At 48.3% G+C, this 20,414-nt stretch overlaps 2 protein-coding genes across 3 annotated transcripts; one reads left to right on the top strand and one right to left on the bottom strand.

Moving 5' to 3' along the window:
• Positions 1 to 321: 321 nt before the first annotated feature.
• Positions 322 to 6,170, top strand: LOC125511089 (mitochondrial Rho GTPase 1). Of its 2 annotated transcripts, none has more exons than XM_048676373.1 (14): positions 322 to 694; positions 821 to 953; positions 1,076 to 1,222; positions 1,495 to 1,671; positions 1,817 to 2,041; positions 2,301 to 2,369; positions 2,526 to 2,581; positions 2,792 to 2,873; positions 3,589 to 3,800; positions 3,894 to 3,960; positions 4,454 to 4,566; positions 4,979 to 5,129; positions 5,258 to 5,444; positions 5,770 to 6,170. In XM_048676373.1, the coding sequence occupies exons 1-14, from the start codon at positions 486 to 488 to the stop codon at positions 5,841 to 5,843; spliced, it is 1,902 nt and encodes a 633-aa protein (XP_048532330.1). In that variant the 5' UTR covers positions 322 to 485; the 3' UTR covers positions 5,844 to 6,170. The 2 variants fall into 2 exon arrangements, with proteins under 2 accessions (XP_048532330.1, XP_048532329.1); XM_048676372.1 differs by having other exon boundaries at positions 324 to 694; positions 1,790 to 2,041.
• A 968-nt stretch (positions 6,171 to 7,138) lies between these two features.
• Positions 7,139 to 9,222, bottom strand: LOC125511090 (remorin 4.1-like). The gene is made up of 2 exons (XM_048676374.1): positions 8,356 to 9,222; positions 7,139 to 7,599 (listed from the first exon to the last, which is right to left on the bottom strand). The coding sequence occupies exons 1-2, from the start codon at positions 9,088 to 9,090 to the stop codon at positions 7,408 to 7,410; spliced, it is 927 nt and encodes a 308-aa protein (XP_048532331.1). The 5' UTR covers positions 9,091 to 9,222; the 3' UTR covers positions 7,139 to 7,407.
• Positions 9,223 to 20,414: the final 11,192 nt, after the last annotated feature.

Here is a 20,414-nt window from a genome sequence, read left to right as displayed (position 1 = left end):
TTGCACCCTACTTGCACCAGGCAAACCGAGGTAGGGCGACCGCCAACCCTAGCCATACACGGTCCTCCGCCACTGTATCACACGGTTGTTTTGCATTGCCTGTCATCTGACAAAATAGCATTTTCTTTTTGAAAAATTAGCAAAACCGTTCCAAAAAAAAAGTCATTACCCGGCCCATGTAAGGTCCAACCTGTCATCATTCACGAGCCCTCGCAGGCCCGAAGCCAGCGAGCGAGCAAGCACGACGTCTCTGTGTTGCGGTCGCTGGTTCCATCGCCTTTTCTTTTCTTTTCTTTCTTTCTTTGCGTCTCCTCCAAGCCGAAGCAACCAAGGAGGAACCAGATCGATCCTTCCGTCGCGTCCACCATAAGACCGAACCGGCCACCATCCCCTCCGGCCCCACCGCCTGACACTCCACGCCACACAGCCGCGCCCAAATCCCCCAAAACCCTAGCCCCGAGGAGGAGGAGGAGGCGGCGGCGACCATGGCTGCCGCAGCGGCGAACCTGGCGGGCCGGCCGGGCGTGCGCGTCGTCGTCATCGGCGACCCCGGCACCGGCAAGTCCAGCCTCGTCGTCGCCGTCGCCACCGAGCAGTTCCCCGAGAACGTCCCCAAGGTCATGCCCCACACCCGCCTCCCCGCCGACTACTTCCCCGACCGCGTCCCCATCACCATCGTCGACACCTCCTCCAGGTCCTCCCCCCATCCCCCATCCCATTCCGCCCCGCCTCAGATTTGACGATTCCGTCGCGGATTGATTGATTTGGTGTTGACCCCGTCGTCCTCGTGTGCGTGTGTGTGTGTGTGCGCGCGCTGCAGCCCCGAGCAGAAGCCGAAGCTGATCGCCGAGTGCCAGGCGGCGGACGCGGTGGTGCTCACCTACGCCTGCGACAGGCTCTCCACGCTCGACCGGCTCAGCTCCTATTGGCTCCCGGAGCTCAGGCGCATCCAGGTAATCTCGGGCTCTATGGCTTGGTTAGTGGTTGCCGCAGCCTTGGGCTCGCCATGGTTGGTGATTTTACCCTGGGTTGCCCGTGTTGATCTGTGCTGTCCAATGTTTCTGTGATTGCGCAGTTGAAGGCGCCTGTCATCGTGGTGGGGTGTAAGCTGGACCTGAGGGACGACCAGCAGAACAGCCTTGAGCAGACGATGGCGCCCATCATGCAGTCGTTCCGTGAGATCGAGACCTGCATTGAGTGCTCCGCGCTTCGCCAGATCCAGGTGAGGAAGACCCCCTCTTGTCTCTGTATCTAGGCAATATTGGTAACACTTTCATTATGTCAAATCGTTGATTGTTCACAACGAATGAAACTAGAATGATCAAAATGCTGATGCCAGCAGCTGCTCAGCCTCGCCTAATATTCCAACATTGCATTTTTATAATTTGATTGAGTACTAATTCAACTATGCAGTTGATAATTTGATTGTTGTGTTAGAATTCTAGATACTATGCTCGAGTAGGTTTTACTAAACAGATAGTTTATGAACCGCAGGTGCCTGAGGTCTTCTACTACGCCCAGAAGGCAGTGCTTCACCCCACAGCTCCTCTATTTGATCAAGAGGCGCAATCTCTAAAGCCACGCTGTGTGAGGGCTTTGAAGCGGATATTCATTCTATGTGACCACGACAGGGATGGAGCTCTCAGTGATGTGGAGCTCAATGACTTTCAGGTTTGTATTCACTCAGGCTGCCCATTCTTCCTTTATATTAACATGAGGCTGACTAGTGTCTTTTATTGACATTCTTCTATGTATGGTGGTACTAAAATTCCTTTCCATTGCTTTGCAGGTCAGATGTTTCAGTGCTCCTCTCCAGCCTACTGAAATTTCAGGCGTGAAGAGAGTTGTTCAAGAGAAGATGCCTGAAGGCGTAAATGATAGCGGCCTTACATTGACTGGGTTCCTTTTCCTTCATGCTCTTTTTATTGAGAAAGGTCGTTTGGAAACTACATGGACAGTATTGAGGAAATTTGGTTATGATAATGAAATCAAACTTAGAGATGACTTCATTCCAACGTCAGTCAAGCGAGCTCCTGATCAAGTAATGTTCTGTTGATTACTGTCAGCTATTCACATTTTGTTGTCAGTTGAAGCTAGACCAATTTTTAAGTGCACATATATTTTAGTGTAAAGTTGTTCTTATAATGGCTTACGTGTAAGTTGATAGTTGATTTCAATTGTATGCTGGGTATCTGCAATCCTAGCTTCACTAGCCACTTACCTATGTGTTTTATATTTGCCATACGTTTGGTCTCTAATATTTCTCTGGTACTAAAGTCATATCACTATCTTTGTTACAGACGGTGGAATTGACAAATGAAGTGATTGATTACTTGAAAGGAATATTCAACATGTTTGACATAGATAATGTAAGTCTAATGTATTGATCGTCACAATTGTTTTTTATCCTCAATGTTAAATATTGCTGTGCCCTTTGTTATTCTTGGCATTTTCATTCTAATCTTATCAGTAAAAAACTTATGTGTTGGAGCATTTCTGAAAATGTGTTTATGTATCAAATCCAGGACGAAGCTTTGCTACCTTCTGAGTTGGATGATCTTTTTTCAACTGCACCTGAAAAGTAAGTTCTTTACTAAAAGAAAGGGTAATTTTAATCCTAGTTTGACACAATTGGAGACAATTTGTTGTAATTTACATAATTTACTCATATTGTTAGTAACCCTGTATTACTTTATCTTAGATGCATCTGTTTTACTTTTGTTAAATGGTTCTCAAGTTTAGTCTATTTAGTCATTTGTCTCTGCTTATCATTCACATATCATTATTCCAGCCCATGGACTTCTGATCTATATAAAGACTGCGCTGAAAGGAATGTCTTGGGTGGGCTATCACTTGAAGGATTTCTTTCTAAGGTATTCTCTCACTCCCTTTGTGCTACACTGTTTGTGTGCAATAATATTTAACGCTGCCCGTTGGTTGCTGTTTTGTTGGTTGGATTCAACAGCCTAATGCTCTATTCGGATCTCATATCTTTTTATTCATTGTTCTGACTGTCTTGTACCATTCAATGAGCTCAATTAATCTCTGAGAAAGCCCAATAGTTTGTTGTAACCATTGTACTCCCTCCATCCCAAAATAAGTGTCTCAACTTTGTACTAACTTCAGTACAAAGTTGTACTAGAGTTGAGACACTTGCAAAGTTGTACTAGAGTTGAGACACTTATCTTGGGATGGAGGGAATATGAATTACTGCACCCATCTGAGTTCGTCATATGCAAACGAATCCACAGAAGAGATTATATATACTATATCGAACACATAAGAAACATAAACCAACTAAAAATGGGATAGAAATCTTTTAGGAGTGTTGTGCTTGTTATGATTAAGATGCATAGTATTTAGTGGCATGCCTTGAAAAACATGTGGAACGTTTCCAGGCAAGAAAACCTTTTCTTAGTGTTAGTGTAGTGTTTTTTATGTTTACATGCATATCTACACCAGTTTAATCTTGTGGACACGTGCTTAGAAACCTGTAGACAAAACACCTGTGTATATTATGGTGATATTCTTTCTTACTAGATTACCGGTAGATTTTCCTTTGCTGACTAGTATCTCCTACAATTGCAGTGGGCTCTTATGACACTTCTAGATCCAGCAAATAGTTTCGCGAACCTTGTATATGTCGGCTATTCAGGTGATTTTAATTCAGCATTCACCATCACGAGGAAAAGACGAGTGGACCGTAAAAAGCAGCAGACTCAAAGAAATGTGTTCCAGTGCTATGTTTTTGGTCCCAAAGGTGCCGGAAAGACTGCATTGCTACAATCATTCCTTGGAAGGTATTTGATGCATTTCTCTGTATTTACTCCATGAATTTTCATACCATCTTTATTCCTTTTGGAACTCCATTTCACTTGTTATCTTCATTGCAGGCAACCTTCTGATGCTCTGCCAACTAACAGCGACCGGTTTGCCGCAAATACTGTTGAACCATCTGATGTAAGTAGTCAAAATTTATGTTTGTATTCTGCTTGCACTTTTTGATAAATGGCATGTTCTTAATGATAAATGATAATTCTATTCTTACTGATGCTCTGCCAACTAACAGCGACCGGTTTGCCGCAAACATTCTGATAAATGATAATTCTATTCTTAATGATGCAAGACTTCACGCGAGTATAGTGACAGAAATTAAGACAACCCAAATTTTCTCTGCCAATGGCATGTACAGTAGTTCAATGTTGCCCTTTCCCTCTTGTCATCTTCATTTTTGGTGGACATGGAAGAGGGAGAGAGAGAGCCTTCCAGAAATCATATGTGATGGTCTAGTGGAGACGATAGGGTGACATTAACTTCAGCAGTTTCTAATTTGACTGCGGAGTGCAGCTTTGAGATTTATCATTTTCTAATTCTTGGTAATCTGTAATGATGCTTTTCTACTCTTACTCTGCAATGTTCATATCAGATTCATTATATCTTTGTTTTATTGAAGGGGACTAGAAAAACACTTGTGCTGCGGGAGATTCCTGAAGGTGATGTCAGATCATTGCTAAACAACAAGGAATCCTTGGCACCCTGTGATGTGGCAGTCTTTGTTTACGATAGGTATCCATTCTGCCGAGCTATTTTCCTGTTTATTGTACTGTTTTCTGCTTTGTGTCATATATATGCTGGCAATTTTTGAATTGTTCTCAATGGTTTTGATGGCCCATTTTGGAAGGAAACTAGGTTTACCATTCTATGCTATTTGCAAGATCTCATGAACTTAGTTCATTCATGTATTGCAATCTGATTTCAGTTACACAATAGCTTACTGGCCATATCAAATAAATGATTCTTGGTCAGTAAAAAATGAATCTCTTTGATCCTTGATTACCTTTAATTGGTTCAACTATTCATCTGGTTATGTAAACGGTACAGATGACAGTTGAAAATCTTGCTTATCCTGGTATATCTTACTCTGACGTATTATTCAATATTACATAAATTTCCTTATGTGACACCTTTAAAATGGCAGCTGTGATGAATTTTCTTGGCAAAGAGCAAGAGATTTGCTTGTGCAAGTGGCTTCACATGGAGAAAACACTGGCTATGAAGTCCCTTGTCTGATAGTTGCTGCTAAGGATGATCTTGATCAATCTCCAGTGGCTCTACAGGAATCAACCAGAGTAAGCTCCAATACCATTTCGTTTGACATTTTAAATTTACCATTGTAGTTGGTGAATGGATTAGAATCCATGGATAGTCTAGTTGTTTATGTTTGTTACAGAGTAATCATAAATCTATCTAATTTCAGGTGAGCCAAGACATGGGAATTGAAACACCAATTCCCATCAGTGTGAAATTGAAAGACTTGAACAGCATTTTCTGCCGAATAGTTCACGCAGCACAGCGGCCCCATTTGAGCATCCCAGAGACTGAAGCTGGTAAATCACGCAGGCAATACCGTCAACTTCTGAACCGTTCCCTCATGGTTGTTTCAGGCAAGTCAAACCCCATGATCTTGTCACAAATCTTTTCTTACTAGTAGTCAGTAGCTAAATCCGCATTTAACCAAATATCATCTCAATAAAATACTAAGAAGTCCATAACAATGTGAATCAATTGGTTGATTTAGAGGTATGGTGGGTTCCATAGGGAATCGAGTCAACGGGCATGATAGCTCGCATTTGACAAAATGCTGCTACTCAATTACAATTTTGTATGCCTTTAGACCATTACTTGAACATGCATTCGTGGGTGTGGAGCATGATGATAGGTGGAGCAAAGCGCCCTTCAAGTACTAACTTATATTCTAATACTCTGCAGTTGGAGCTGCTATAGGTGTTGTGGGGGTAGCCGCGTACAGGGTTTATGCGGCTAGGAGGAACTCGTCGTCATGAAGCCCCCCTCCCTCCCGGGCAGTCGTCGGGAAATAACGTGCAACAGGCAGGTTCATCGTCGATGAAGTGGATCGTCTAGCTTGATGTTTATGTACAGTTGCGTCATCAAAGATAACTTGTACTAGTGCGTGTTTGAGTTTCGGATGGTATAATGTACGGCAGTCATCAGGCTCTGTTAGATTCTTTAGCTGATAAAAGACTCATGACTTGATTTGCTCTGTTAGAATTTCATCACTGTCCTAAATTTTTGTCCACATTTTTCTTTTTCATCTCCTCTGAACATTTTATATGTTTATTTATGTTGGCGTTAAGGATGCATTTTTGTTTTGTGTGTGCTTTTATTGATTTCATTCGTAGTTCTTTTCAGTTTGTTTTGCTTAGGCAGAGCTATATCTCTTTCAGAGCGAATACTAAAAGTAATGGTCGGTCGTTTACGCCCATAGGAGTTGGAATAAACTGACGAGTTATCTGGTTACATTCCTCCATGTCTCCGTCGATCGTGGTCTCGATTAGCCTGGCACGTCGAAAGAAACCCGTCGCGCACGGTGGCCGTCAGCGTCGGCTGTGTCTGGACTCCGGTAAGCGCCAGCGGGATCCGGGCAGCGCCTGATGCCTACAGCCACGGCCTCGTGTCGATGCCAGACAAGGCCCATCCCTCCCTCCCTCGTCTAGTTGGGTCAATCACAGGCACGGGGTCGCTTTCGCCATTCAGGCGATAGATAGATAGATAGAATAAAATGATGATTCCACTAACCGGCCTTGTCACGAGGGAAATGGAAATGGCGAATGCGGTGACGTGCGGCGCAGGTTCCTCATCGCTCACCATGATGCCTACTCGACGGCCGCACAGTGCCCAGCATTATTTTTGTGGCCAAAAGTGCCAGCTCGAGTTCAGACAACGCAAGCCAAATCCCCAAAATCTCAAGAACAGAAAACAAAACGCAAGCCAAGGTCGGACTCTGTAGCTTGAAGACTAATAATAATAAAGTCGCTGCAGAACTAAGAAATCCAAGATTGGACACCGTGCACTTCGTTATCGACGGGCAGCACGTTGTCCACCACTGAAAAACTAGGCCGTCTTCGTTGGAACACACAAGGGTGTGGGTCATCTTGTTGCCTGATCCTGGGTGTGTGCAAGGGCAAGTAACAGTCGTCTCCATCAGCCATTGATGCAACTTGTTGGTTCTCTCTTGATAGGCGTTAGAAGGACCACGACGACTTTCAGCTAGATATATACATACAGAACTGAATGAAGAAGGTAAAGATCCACACCAGCAGTGTCACATATGAACAAATGCTCTGAATGTTTGCAGGTTTGTGGCAAACACACTATTCATTCCATCTTCACACCAGTTTTGCGTGCATATACAAGCCAAACAAAAAAGCGCCACCGTGTGATCCGTGATCGCCACCGGCGGCCAGTATACAACGGAGGCAGCAGCAGCAGGTTTCAAATCCTTTTTACAATTAGGTTTCCCGGCCGATCGGATGCAGCAGCACACGCCCTTTACGACCTATAGGCAAAAACACATACGTAGATTCTCCAGTTGAGGAGGCCGGCGGGCTAGAAGAATGAGCGCTTGGTGGGCACCCTGCCCACGGCCTTCATGAAGTTGGCCAGCTCCAGCACCTTGGCCAGCTTGAGCCCCCGCTTGGCCTCCGCCGACGCCCGCTTCTCCTCCGCCTTGTGCCGCGCCTTGGCCACGTCGTTCTGCGTCTTCTCCACCGCCTTGGCGCGCTGCTCGTCCAGCTTCCTCTGCACGCGTGGTCGTGGGATCCATCACAGTTAGACATAAAGTGACCGAGATGAACATTCAGATAGGATACACTAACTGGACAGCAAGCAAGCATGATTTTCACATGCACTACTAGTGGTTCTCCCGGACAAAGGCCGCCACTCTCATAGAACAGTCCTATCGCCGTGAGATGAACGTGCTAACGGTCCATGATAATCTCACAGGTACACAGTCTCCCTTTTGGCGCAGAAAGTTGCATGATTGAGCTGTAAAACGAACTGATGTTCACATGCACGCACCCACAAGAAAAGGGGCAATTGAGACAGCCATGCTCTGATGTAACACCTCTATCTAATTAATTATCTTGGAGATTCATATACCTTTTCTCAAAGCAAGAATAGATTTACACTATTCTACTCAAAAGGGGTACTGTATTAGTGTTGCTAGGCGTAGGAACTTCCTTTTTATCTGGGAGAAAAAAAATCAGCTCGCTAATCAGTGTGCACAAATCTCATGTGCTGATTGCATCAACCATCGATGGTCTACCTAATCTCATGTGCTAATTTTGGGCAATTTAGTTGCTGTATTAATTTGTCATGCTCTACTACTTTTCTTTCTTGAATTGACAGGAGTGCTGTGAAGCTTGGAGAATTGTTTTCTCGGTTGCAAGGAAAGATGATGCTAGATGCAAATTAAGCTCAAAGCAAGTAGGATTCCACAGTAGATTTTCATCAGAATCTGAAGGATCTTGTTGTTCATGTAGTAGTGATGATTACCTCAATCTTCTTGAGCCAGGCGGACGCCTTGTCGACCTGCTCCGTCTCCCAGCCGTTGATGACCACCTCCTCCCTCTTGAACCGGTTGTTGATCTTGGCGATCTCCGCCGTCTGCCACGCCGACACCTTGGTCTCCACCTCCTCCTTCTTCACCTGGCTCGCCTCCACCGGCGGGCCGGCCGCGGGGACGACCTCAAGGTCGAGCCGCGCCGCCCTGCCGCTGCTGCCGCCGCTCCTGCTGGGCGGCGTGGCGAAGGGGCGGCCGCTGTCCGGCACGATGGCCAGCGGGTTGTGCTCCTCCAGCTCGTCCTCGCCGATGCTGGTCAGCTGGTCGGGGCCGCCGTCGTAGGGGCCGCCTGGGTGGTGGTTGCTGTTGCTGTTGTTACTGTTGGGGTTGCTGTTGGCCGCCCCGGTGCCGGCGCCGGCGGCGACCATGGCGGTGAACTCGCGGCTCATCGTCATGAACTGCTCCTCGGAGGTGACGGAGCGGTGGCTGCTGGCGCTGTCCCAGGCGGTGGAGGCGGCGGACAGGGTGCGCGTGGGCGGCGTGAAGGGCGGGTGCGGCGGCGACAGGGGGTGGACCTCGCGCACCTCGATCACCTCGTCGACGTCGTGGAAGGTGGTGTTGGTGGTGCTGGCGGTGGTGGTCACCAGAGTGCCCTCCTCGTCGTTGGCCCCTGGGGCATCGTCCTCGTCGTCGGACGCGGAGGGTGGTGCGTGCCGCTCATGCAACATGTGTCGGCGCCGGCCGGCGGGGACGGGGCACCATGCGCGGGAGGAGGAGGACCAGCAGTGCACGCCTCGCCCTCTTGACTGACTCGATCTTGCTGTGTCAGTGCGCGGTGTGGTGGTGTGTGTGGGTGATGGGGTGTGGTTATATCAGTCCGTTCATCCGTCCATCTGTCCCGGGTGTGGGTGAGGCGAAGGCGATGGCAGGTGGGGGCTGGCTTGTCTCCCGTGGCGCGTACCGGCGGATGACACGTACGTGTCGCGGGGGCAGCTGCGAATGTTCGTTTAAGCCTTGTTCTTATTTATATTTTTTTTGAAAAGTCCAAAGACAGTATATAAACTATAAAGTACTCCCTCAGTCCGATAATGTAAGACGTTTCTTTGACACTATGGTGTACAAAGACACCCTTGCTGAGCAAAGCCCCTTGCCCCCTCTGGGTCCCTATTTCATCAGAGCAAACTTGTTTAAACCCAAAAAAAGCTTATAAAAGTAGCGCCCGACAAGTCATCGATGTTGATTTGAAGACGTCGGCGGCCGTAGTTTGTGTAACAAATTGCCGCTATGAAGAAGAAGATGGTTGAGAGGGCTTGTAGACCCCAATTCCGGTCAGACGGAGCCAGAGAACACAAATCTCACACACTCCTTGAAAAGGCGGAGTCTGGTTAACCTTCGCCGATCAAAACTGGAGCCGGCGGATCAAGACGTATAGACACGTTATGTGCTCCGCAGGATAGCGCAACCGAGACAAACCTGCAAAAGAAACACCAGACCCGAAGAATAAGATCTTAGGACACACCATCTTCCACACGCTTCCTAGCAATACGAAGAAGCATCACCGGAATGAGGGGAGGTGGATTCCACGCCTGCGGTGACACCATTCTCTCGCCACAGTCAGACGGAGGCCTAACTAATGCCTCGGGAGAGGAAACTACGACTCCCACCGGTCGACGATCTATTGGCGAAGGAGGATGGACGGGAGGAGGGGGGGAGGACCCCTAGACCTCTTTTGGGTCTCCGTTGATAATATAATTCCTATTTTTCCGCCGAACTGATTCTTTCTTCTTGATTTGGTCCATTTCGCCTAGATAGGAGGCATTGCCGAGAGGAGCAGCATAATCTAGAGCTCAATCCAATGACGTTGTATGAGGAGAGGGGGGGGGGGCGTTATGTACGTTTTTTTACCACCGCTTGGATTAGACAAAAGCCAAGCTTGAGACAGTTGCGGTGTCACTAGCGATCTCGCCAGAGACACACCACGACGTCGCCACCGAGGGAGGCAAACCGTTGATAGGTTCCTGACGCAAGTAGGATCAGGAGCGGTGCCCGTCGGGAGGAGGAAGAAGGAAGTCCGGGTGAAATGGATTGAAGTTGGAATTGGAAAGAGAAAACAATCATCGGAGCTATAGGCTATAGCTAGTGGCAGAGTCAGGGAGGACCAGCAGGGGGCCTGCCCCCCCCCCCCCCCCCCCCCCCTCCCCCCCCAACATCACTGATTTGATACTAATATAGCAACGAACAGTGTAGAATTTAGATAATAATACATGCATTAGTGTAGTTTGGCCCATGTAATTCAAAGTTTGTGTCATTTGACCTCCTAATCTTAATTTCTGGCTCCGCCACTGGCTATAGCAGGACCTTTTTTTGCTCATTAGAAAAGAAAATTCACTTGCTGGTCTAGGATCCCCCCAATATCTTTTTTCCCTTTGCTTGAAAGAAAAGTCGTGGGGCTTTGGGCGCGCGTGCGCCGGTGCGCTATGGAGATTGGCGATATCGCGAGTGGGCTCTTGTTTAATTTGAAATCGAGATGGGAATGGACACGCGAATGCATGTTTGTTTCTTGATGCATGCATGCATGCATGCATCTTGGAGTTGACTCACAGCTGTGTAGTACTAGCCCCGTGGGCCATGGGTGTGTGAGTAGTGTAACAACCAAGGAGAAGACTGTAATGCCAAGAACAAACAACTTTTGTGTGAGAATTTTGCAACTTTATAGCTTGGTGTAGCCGTGTAGACTGTAAATTTGTGTGCCCGGGCTTTGGTAATCCACGTCCACTACTCACACGACAGTGTCATGGGTTTAGATAATCAGTCGAGCAAGTCCCTGTTGTGTACTCGAGATATTTGTGGCGTGCCATGCCCATAGCCCAGGTTGTTGTCGCGTAGCAGCAGCAGGGTCCGTCCACATGAGGAGAGAAGATGGAAAGATGCTCCCCGGTGTGTCCTGGAAATGTTGGGAGCTCGATCGAGATCGGTCGGATGGATAGGCTCCCGACGAGCGATGATGTACGTACTCCGTGGTGCGTGACGTGACGTCGGAACACACATCGTCCCCGCGTTTCACGAAGTCTCGTCGCCATTTTTAGGCGCATCAAGTTTTAGCCACGTACGTTACGTGTGTACGTAATGGACATGTATGCTAGCTCTGCCTGTTATGTCAGCCACTCCACTCCAACCCAAAGCAAAGCGGGTGTTCGTGTGCGGATTGATCACGGGTGTCTGCATTAATCCAAGGCCACACAACTTTAAATAAACTTGGCGCCAAGCTAAGCGATAGAGTAAGGTGATCGTCCTTGTCATGGCCCGGGTTTTTCCTTGTCTTTGACGTACGCGCTGTCCTCGACTAAACCTGCATCGATCCAACGGAGCTAGCCACGGAGCAATCGTCGAGAACTCGACGGGATTAGCCAACTAACGCTGGAAATAAGCGCTGACGCTGTAGTGTAATCAGCGTGCAGTGCAGGCATGGTCCTGCTCGACGTGGAGGAGGACGGGTGGTGGCGCGAGGCGGCGACCGGCCGGCGCGCCGTCGCTTTCCGATCCTCCGGATAAGAGAGGAAGAGCCACGACCAGCCCACCCGCTCTGCCCTCCCAAAGGTTCCATGGCATCGGCATGCAGCCAGGCCGCGCCATGCACGCAGCTGCTCCGCGGCCGCTGTCGCCGAGGACCAACGGACGGACGGACGGACGGACGTAGCACGGGGGCGGTACGCGCTGCGTCCTGGGTGTGTTGTGCCGTGCGCGCGCGGGGCGGGGCATGTCCACCGGGCGACGTCTACGCGGCGTCTGATGCACGGCTTACGTCCATTCCATGGCTGTCGACCTCGGCGATGGCTTCGTATGCTGGAAAGCTTCCTGGGTTAAAAATGGAGGAATATGCGGGGAAGTGGTTTGTTTAGCAGAGACGTTGCGGTCGACGGGAGTAGTCACCGTCGGTCACCAGCTGGTTCCGCTGGGTTCACAGCTAGCCCGATAGCGAGGTTAACAACTACTAGTCTTTTCTATCTACTCCTTTTCTAACATGGCTATGTAGTACTAGTACATAGCCCGCGTGCGTCGAGAGGTAGGTTGTCATCTTTTTCGCGACGTGCGCGCGCGGGCTCACCTCAGGAATGAGTCAGCTAGAGTACCATACGGCCGGGCATATACTGCCATGCCGTGTACGAGTCACGAATCCACGATGATATGACATCGAGCTACCGCCTTTTCCACGCACAGGACATGGTTACATGCATGTACATCCATCGCCAACGAATCGTAGAGTAGCCAGTCAGCCAAACGAATCAGGCCTTCGTGCAAAGTGTTCAAGTGATCCAGACCAATTATCGAAGCGTTTGGTTGGGTAGAAAACCCCGATAATTCAACCCAGAGCTCGGGCTCAGAACAGTACCGCGATTTAGAAAAGAAAAACAGTTCAAAAATTCTATTTTTTTGGGTACAAGATGCTCCTATGCATGAACTCCAGGCACCAAATCACTGTACAGTTCATGCCCGGGCTCATCTGAGCCAGGCACCAAATCGCCTCTCTCAGAAAACCCCGCTTCTGTAGGTCTTCAGAGCCTCTTTCCAGCCGCCGCCTCCTTCTCCAAGAAAAGCTAGGGTTCGTGCCTTTCGCCGGCTCCACTACAGGTCCGCCTCGTTTCCGGTGGCCCTAGGGCCATGGGGGCGTGTGGATCCTGGCAAGGGCCGGCGGGAGGGTTTGGTTGTTAGTCGTTTCTTCAAGATTTGTTAGGGTTTGTGTTCTACTCAGGAAGACGAGACGGCGGCGGCTCCCTGAAGATGAAATAAAGGTGCGGCGACTCCCTGAAGATGAAATAAAGGTCTCCCCGCCTAGTCCCTGTTCCGGTGATGCGTCTAGCATCGTTGGTGGGCGTGTGGAGGTGTGTCTCCGGCGGATCTATCCTCGATGGATTTGCTCGGATCTGGTTGTGGTTTGTCTATGTCCGTGTGTCTTCAGGTTGGATCCTTTCGATCTACATTATTTTTCACCAGCGACGGTTGCTATTCTGGTGCGCTGGTCCTACGGGGCCTTAGCACGACGACTTCCCGACTGTCTACTACAACAAGTTATGCACGACTCCGGCGAGGAGGGGTGATGACGGCGGCGTGCCTTCAGCTCGCTTCAGTGATTATAGTTGTCGCTAGATGGTCTACGAATCTAGATGTAATTTTTATTATTTCTAGTGTTCCTTGTACTATCATGATATAAGATGAATAGATTGAAAGTTTTCTCGAAAAAAGAAAAAAAAACCCTGCTTCTGATTATAGCGCTTCAGCGCTTAAAAAAGAAACAATTGCAGCCGTTTGGTTTGGTCATTCTGTTTTCTCTTATGATGCTACCGGATACAACGCTTCACATCTGCGAAAACGTCTGATCGGGCCGGATACAAAATCCCCTCTGCTCTGTATTCGCTCGCATCCGAACCAAACAACATGCGTATTCAGGAGAAAATAACGGAAGCAGTGCTTTTCCAATACCGAAAGTCGAAAACGATACCAACGTGCGAACCAAACGCCTCGTACATGTACCATGTCTGTCTGGATCATTTGCACACTTTCAATCATGCGAGGCAGCTGCAAACAGTATCTTTAAGCAGAACCAAGCCAATTATTGTATACCAATTAAAAAGAGAATTATTTTTTTCGGGGAAAAAAACAATTATTGTACCGACCTTCTTTTTTCCGATAAATTATTGTATACCGACCGCCCTGATACTTATGGTCTCGAATTAGTTATAGCTTAACGGGTGGAATCGTTCTAGAAGAAGCCGGAGCACACGCGTACGTCGGGTGATTGAGCCGTGTCCGTTCATGCATCATGCATGGCTACTCATGAGGGCACCGAGGGAAAAATTAAAGAGGAAACAAAAGGTGAAGATGATCAACAAGAAGATGCGATCGATGTGGCCATCCACCTCATTGTTGTTTCCGGCTAGTGAGTGCCATGCAGGCTGCTGGCACTTCGCTTTGTGGCTTTCGCCATCTTTTATAGCAGGATAAACAATCCTCCGTACCTACTAAAACCAATACAAGTTCGTTAAGCACGGCGCGATTAAATCGCTGGCTGGGTGTGGTGATCGATCGATGTGAGTGGGTATGATGGATGCGTACAATTCCCATGGCCAGCGCACAAAAGTGCATCGTCTCACCATCAATCCAACGACGGGTTATTGTTGTATTGCACAGTCATACAAGCAAAAGTGCATTATCTTCCCACTTTACCTTCTACCATTCTAATCCGAACCTCTTCATTTGCTAGCACCAATTTTTTCTTCCGCCGCTCTCCGCAAAAATATTGCTCGATTCGAGCCTTTATCTCCATGTCTTTTTTATTAGGCGTTTTCATCCTTTTGCTTGATGAGGAGAAAGTTGGTGGATTGGATGGTATTCGTGTGTGTGTAGGAATGCACCTTCAATTTTCCTTCTTTTATTTACAAATGACTCATTGATGAAAGCATGTTCTCACAAGGGAAACACCTGAACACCTTGTGAGTAATGATAAATCACGTGTTTTCTCCAGTCCTAATACGCGTGTCAGTATACGGGAGAATGTGTGCAGAGAGCTGAATATTGTAACATAAGCCCTATCAGATAATACATACTTGGGTCTTCCTAACATGCTGAGGGCATCTCCAACACTAACCCATAAATTTGCTCCGGCATCTGTCCGCGGACAGGGGGACTAGTCCGCAGACATTGATGCCGGACGACCGTCATCCAACGTTGTTCGCATACATTTCAATCATATTTTGAACTAAAAGTACAAAATTCATGCAAACCGGATGGATTTTTATAATAAACAGGAAGAGATTCACACTAACACGACGGATTTCATATAAACATGGCGAAATTTATTACATTTCAGACTTACTTCAATTAAAAGCGGAGCTCGTCCGACTCTGGAGGTATAATTTCGGACATACTTCTATTCTAAACCTAATCTAAATGATCGCCGGCGCCCGTTCCCGTGTCCGGCCATGAGCCCTGAGAACTAAAGCTCCGGCACTTGCCTTTGCCTTCTCTTGTTTCGCCTCGGCGCTCTCCAGCTTTGCCTCCGTAGCCTCCGCCACCACAGCTTGAGCGACTAATCAGCCGCCAATTATTAGCCTGCCAAGCTTGGGTTCAGGCGAATGGGAAGAGTGGTGGCCTTCTGGGACACGTTTGGTTACTTGCATACATCCTAACCATGTCCGGACGGGATGAAAAAAGCCTGTTTGGTTGCGTGCAGGAAGAGCTGACTTGCATCGACATGAAACTTAAAAGCACCCCAGAGCCTGCCTCGCCGGGAACGCTCAAATCGGCCGTTTCTAGCGAACCAGGTTGAGTTGGGCGCAAAAATAAGAGACGACGTAGGCCACGATGCAGGGGGGAATCGGGGCGGAGATGGCGGGAGAAGGAAAGCGGCGGAGGCGGGATGGAACGAAACATAGCCTCAACCCATTTACTAGGTCACCCTAGCTCCAGGACAATCCCTTCCTCTGTTCTTAGCACCGACGACAAAGGCGACTCAGAACTGCGCAAGCAGCGGCGGTGCGGAGACGTCAACAACACTCTTCGATAGCACTAGTTGCTTCTTCCCTTCTTCTTCGACTCCAACTGGCCATCCTCGTCTCAGCCATGCCCCCTCCGAAGCTGGTAAGCAGCATACAACCCCGCCGCCCGCCTCCTCTATTAGGTCATTTGTTAGGACGGTGTAGGATCAATTGCGCCATTGCTGATTGCACCATGGCCGTCACTTAGGTTGTGAACGAACGAATGAAGCTGGTAGTTTAGGTAGTATTGCTGATAGCTATGATTCATGCCTGGATCCTGTTGGTCCATAAGCGGAATGACAAGCCTGTCATTCGGTATATGATCCATTGTTAATCCGGAATCAGAAGAGGATAGCCAATTTTCAGGATTGCCATAACACCATCTACCATACCATTTTCAGGATTGCATGGGCGCAATATATGGTACTCAGGTGACTTCTAAAGTGCCAAGGGCACAGTCGATAGCATACAAGGATAGAAAGCACTACACAAGTCAGAATGTTCTTGCTGCGGTTGACTTCGCTCCGAAGTTCACCTGTGTGCTAGCTGGGTGGGAAGGATCAACCCATGATGCTAACATCCTAACTGACAGCACGAAACAACCTGATGGCATCAATATCCCCGATGGCGAGTTTTATCCAGGGGATGCTGGCTATGCATGTCAGCCTGGTGTTCTTCCACCCTTCAGGAAAACAATACACCATTTGAACGAGTCCCTTTCAGGAACTATCCTAGACTCCACATGAACTGTTTAATCTTACTCACCTAGGCTTAGAGTGATGGTTGAGAGGGCATTTGAAGCTCTCAAGAATAGGTTTAAGATACTAGATCAGAAGCCATTCCACCCTTACCCTACCCAGGTTAAGCTTGTTCTTGCATGTTGCATCATTCATAACTAGATCCTACAATGGGGTTGTGATGAACTTGTGCCAAAGGAGGAAGATGTGACGCCTGATGATGTTGTCAGCTCGGACCATGGCGCGAAGGCATTTGACAACGAAGCCTTGAAGAACAAAAGGATGAAGTGAGCTCAGACAATGTGGGATAACAGAGATCAGACAAGAATCTGAAGAAGAGAAAGAAGAGACAGCAGTACAAGAGAAGAAGCAGCAGCAGAAGAAGAAGAAGAAAAGGACGACAATGGACTTCCACCTAGTTAGCATCGACGATCTTTCCCCTATTCAGCCATATGACTCTTAATTTGTACTACTATTTGTTAGTAGTTAGGATAAACTGCCATTTGTTTTCTACTCCCTCCATCCCATAATATAAGACGTTTTTTGACACTAATAGATGATATTCAACCCATGTGTGGTAAGTTATAACTAGTGAGAAGGGGTGATCACATTTATACTGTTTGTCTAAAAACTGCGACCCAGGCAACAAGTACCATGGTAAAAATTGCTTGAGGTAGTCTAAATGCAGGCAACCAAACTAATGTTGTTTTTTTGTGCTCTAATGATGGTGAATAAGTAACACTACTCTTTTCCCCCCTAGGGTTTCCCTAGGGTCTACCTCTTCCTTCGGCAGCGCCGCCGAAGTCCACAAAATTTCCACGTGAAAACCGGCCGGATCCCTTAGCTTTTGCTGGTGATCGGGTCGCCCCGTGGAAATCGTCCTGGTACACCGGTAGCATGGAGGTAGGGGATGGAGATCGCGGAGCAGGGGGGTCGAAGGGAGCGCAGGCGGAGGAGTTAGGGCGGAAGTCCTTGGGGCCTGGAGAGGATCAAGTCCCGTCGTCATCGGCGGCGAGGGTGGCCGCGGGAGGGGCGGGTGAAGCGAGGGGCATGGAGCATGATCGGGTGGATGGGGATGAGGAGGAAAATTGGAATCACCATGGCCCAGATCCGAATCTGGAGGATGTGTTTGAAGGCCTAAACTTACATGGTGAGGAGGAGGAAGATCTAGATCTTTCAGGGGAGGTTGATGAGTTAATCAAGGATGTGAGATGGCTGTCTCTCTTTAGGGTTCATACCCTACGCCCATTCAGTCACACGACCCTGTTAAACTCCATGAGGAATGCTTGGGCGTGTGCTCAAGGTGTGACGTTCAACATCAAGGGACCTAATTTGTTCTTGACGTAATGCCATTGTTTGGGAGACTGGAAGAGGGTTATGGAAGGAGGACCGTGGCAGTTTAGGAGAGATCCAGTGGTTTTGGTTGAATATGATGGGTTTACTAATGTCTCTGATTACTCGTTGGACATGTATCCAATATGGGCAGGGATCAAAGGCCTGCCTGACGGGCTAACGAGAAAGAAAGAACTGGCCGAGAAGGTGGCAAAGAAGGTAGGGGAGCCTCCGTTTACGGTGATTGTCAATGAAGGCAAGATCAATCCTTCGAGCCACTTGAGGGTTAGGGTGTTTGTTAATGTTAATAAACCTTTGGTGAGATTTGTGCCAATCACTTTGAAGGAAAGGAAGAAATACCCCGTTTACTATGAAAAGCTGCCTGATTTCTGTTTCTTTTGTGGATGTATGGGTCACGTGGTTGAGGAATGTGGCGATGGGATACACGATCCGTCGTCGTGTGAATGGGGTGACTATTTGCATTGGAGTGGAGAACCAACTAACAGTGGCACAAGAGGAGGTTGAGGTGCTTGGTCTGATTCGCGTAGAGGAGATAATGCCTCTGGGGAGGGAGTACGGGGTGGTAGAAGAGGAGGTGGAGGCAGGGGTGAAAGAGGAGGGAGAAGCTTTGGGGCTGGAGGTAGGGGTGCTGGAGTGCACCCGAGTCAAGCTGAGGGGGTTGTTGAGGATGGCGAGCATGTTAGGCTGGAACAGGAACGCTCGGTTCGTAAAAGACTCGTCAGAGATGATGGCACTATTAACCTCCGTGGGCAGCTAGTCCCTAATCTAGGAGGGAAGGTGGCTGATACCGTGCTTCTTATTGAGAACGGCGCCGGGTTTGTGAGCCCGAGCCCGACTGCGGCTGGCTCTACACCGGGTAAGAACCCGATCGTGAAGAGACTGCGGCACAGCAGGAGTGGGGAGGAGATGATTGGCGAAGTGGATATGGGTACATCTTATGAGGCGGCCTCCGAAACGGAGGACCGTCGGGTCCAATGAATTACTTAAGCTGGAACTACCGAGGAGGGGGGAATTCCCAGACAGTTCGAGAGCTGACGACCTTATGTAGGTCACATTCCCCCATGTTTGTGTTCTTGTGTGAAACGAGACAGAAGGAAGCGAAGATGAAGAGGTTGAGAGGTCGGCTGGGACTGAAGGGTTTTTGTGGCGTTGATAGTTCTGACATGAGCGGTGGCTTGGCAGTATATTGGCATGAAATTGTGTGGTGGAAGTGCTAGACAAAGACGACCGTCATGTCGATGCTCTAGTTTGGGTGCAGGAAGGGGCGGAGCAATGGAGAGTTACGTTCGTATATGGAGAACCGCGGGTAGAGAATCGGCATCTCATGTGGGCAAAAATACAGAATTTGAAATCTGTCAATGATCTTCCGTGGTTGGTTATTGGGGATTTTAACGAAGCAATGTGGGATTTTGAACACTTTTGAGCTACACCAAGGCCGGAGCCGCAGATGATAGCATTCAGGGATGTCCTTGAAGTTTGTGGCTTGGTAGACTTGGGTTTTTCGAGGGTCCCTTTCACCTATGACAATAAGAGAAGCGGCACGAACAATGTCAGGGTGAGGCTTGATAGGGCCGTTGCAACAAATGAGCGGAGGAATCTATTCTCTTTTGCCTCTGTACATCATATTCTTAGTCCTTGTTCGGACCATGTGGCAGTACTTCTCAAAGGTGAGGCGGATTCAGGACCGGTTGGGCCTAAACAGCGCCGGTACGAGATTTTCTAGGAGCGGGACTCCATGCTGCCGGAGGTCATCAAGAATGCTTGGGAGTCTGTTGGAAATGTCCAAACTTTGGAGCAGCTGCGAGAGGCGCTAACCAAGACGATGGTGTCGCTTGGGTATTGGTGCAGGAAGTTCGGAAATGTAACAAAGGAGCTAGCTAAGTCCCGATCACAGCTCGAAGAGCTCATGCATATGAATGCGGACAGACGAGAAATAAGGAAAGTGACAGACAGGATGAATGATCTTTTGTACCAAGAGGAGATGATCTGGCTCCAAAGATTGAGAATTTCATGGCTTAAGGAGGGTGATCGCAACACAAAGTTTTTTCATAGTAAGGCAGTGTGGAGGGCTCGAAAAAACAAAATCAGGCAGTTAACAGATAGTATTGGGGTGGTCCACTCAGATTTCGTATCTATGGGTAAGTTAGCGAATGAGTATTTTTATGATATCTTCACAACGGATGTTAACCTTGATGCAGGCCATGTGGTTGATCTTTTTGAAGCACTGGTCACGGAGGAGGACAATAACAAGCTGTGTGCTCCGTTTAGTGATAAGGAAATCTCTGACACACTCTTTCAGATAGGACCACTTAAGGCGCCGAGGCCCGATGTTTTTCCAGCCAGATTCTTTCAGAAGAATTGGGCGACTCTCAAGGACAGTGTGATTGCGGCTGTTAAGGACTTCTTTGGGACGGGGGTGATGCCAGAGGG

This window comes from Triticum urartu, chromosome 5 (genome assembly GCF_003073215.2).
Source record: "Triticum urartu cultivar G1812 chromosome 5, Tu2.1, whole genome shotgun sequence".
In the NCBI taxonomy this organism is placed as follows: domain Eukaryota; kingdom Viridiplantae; phylum Streptophyta; class Magnoliopsida; order Poales; family Poaceae; genus Triticum; species Triticum urartu.
The sequence above is the reverse complement of the archived record's forward strand: the minus strand, read 5'-3'. Positions and strand labels throughout refer to the sequence as shown.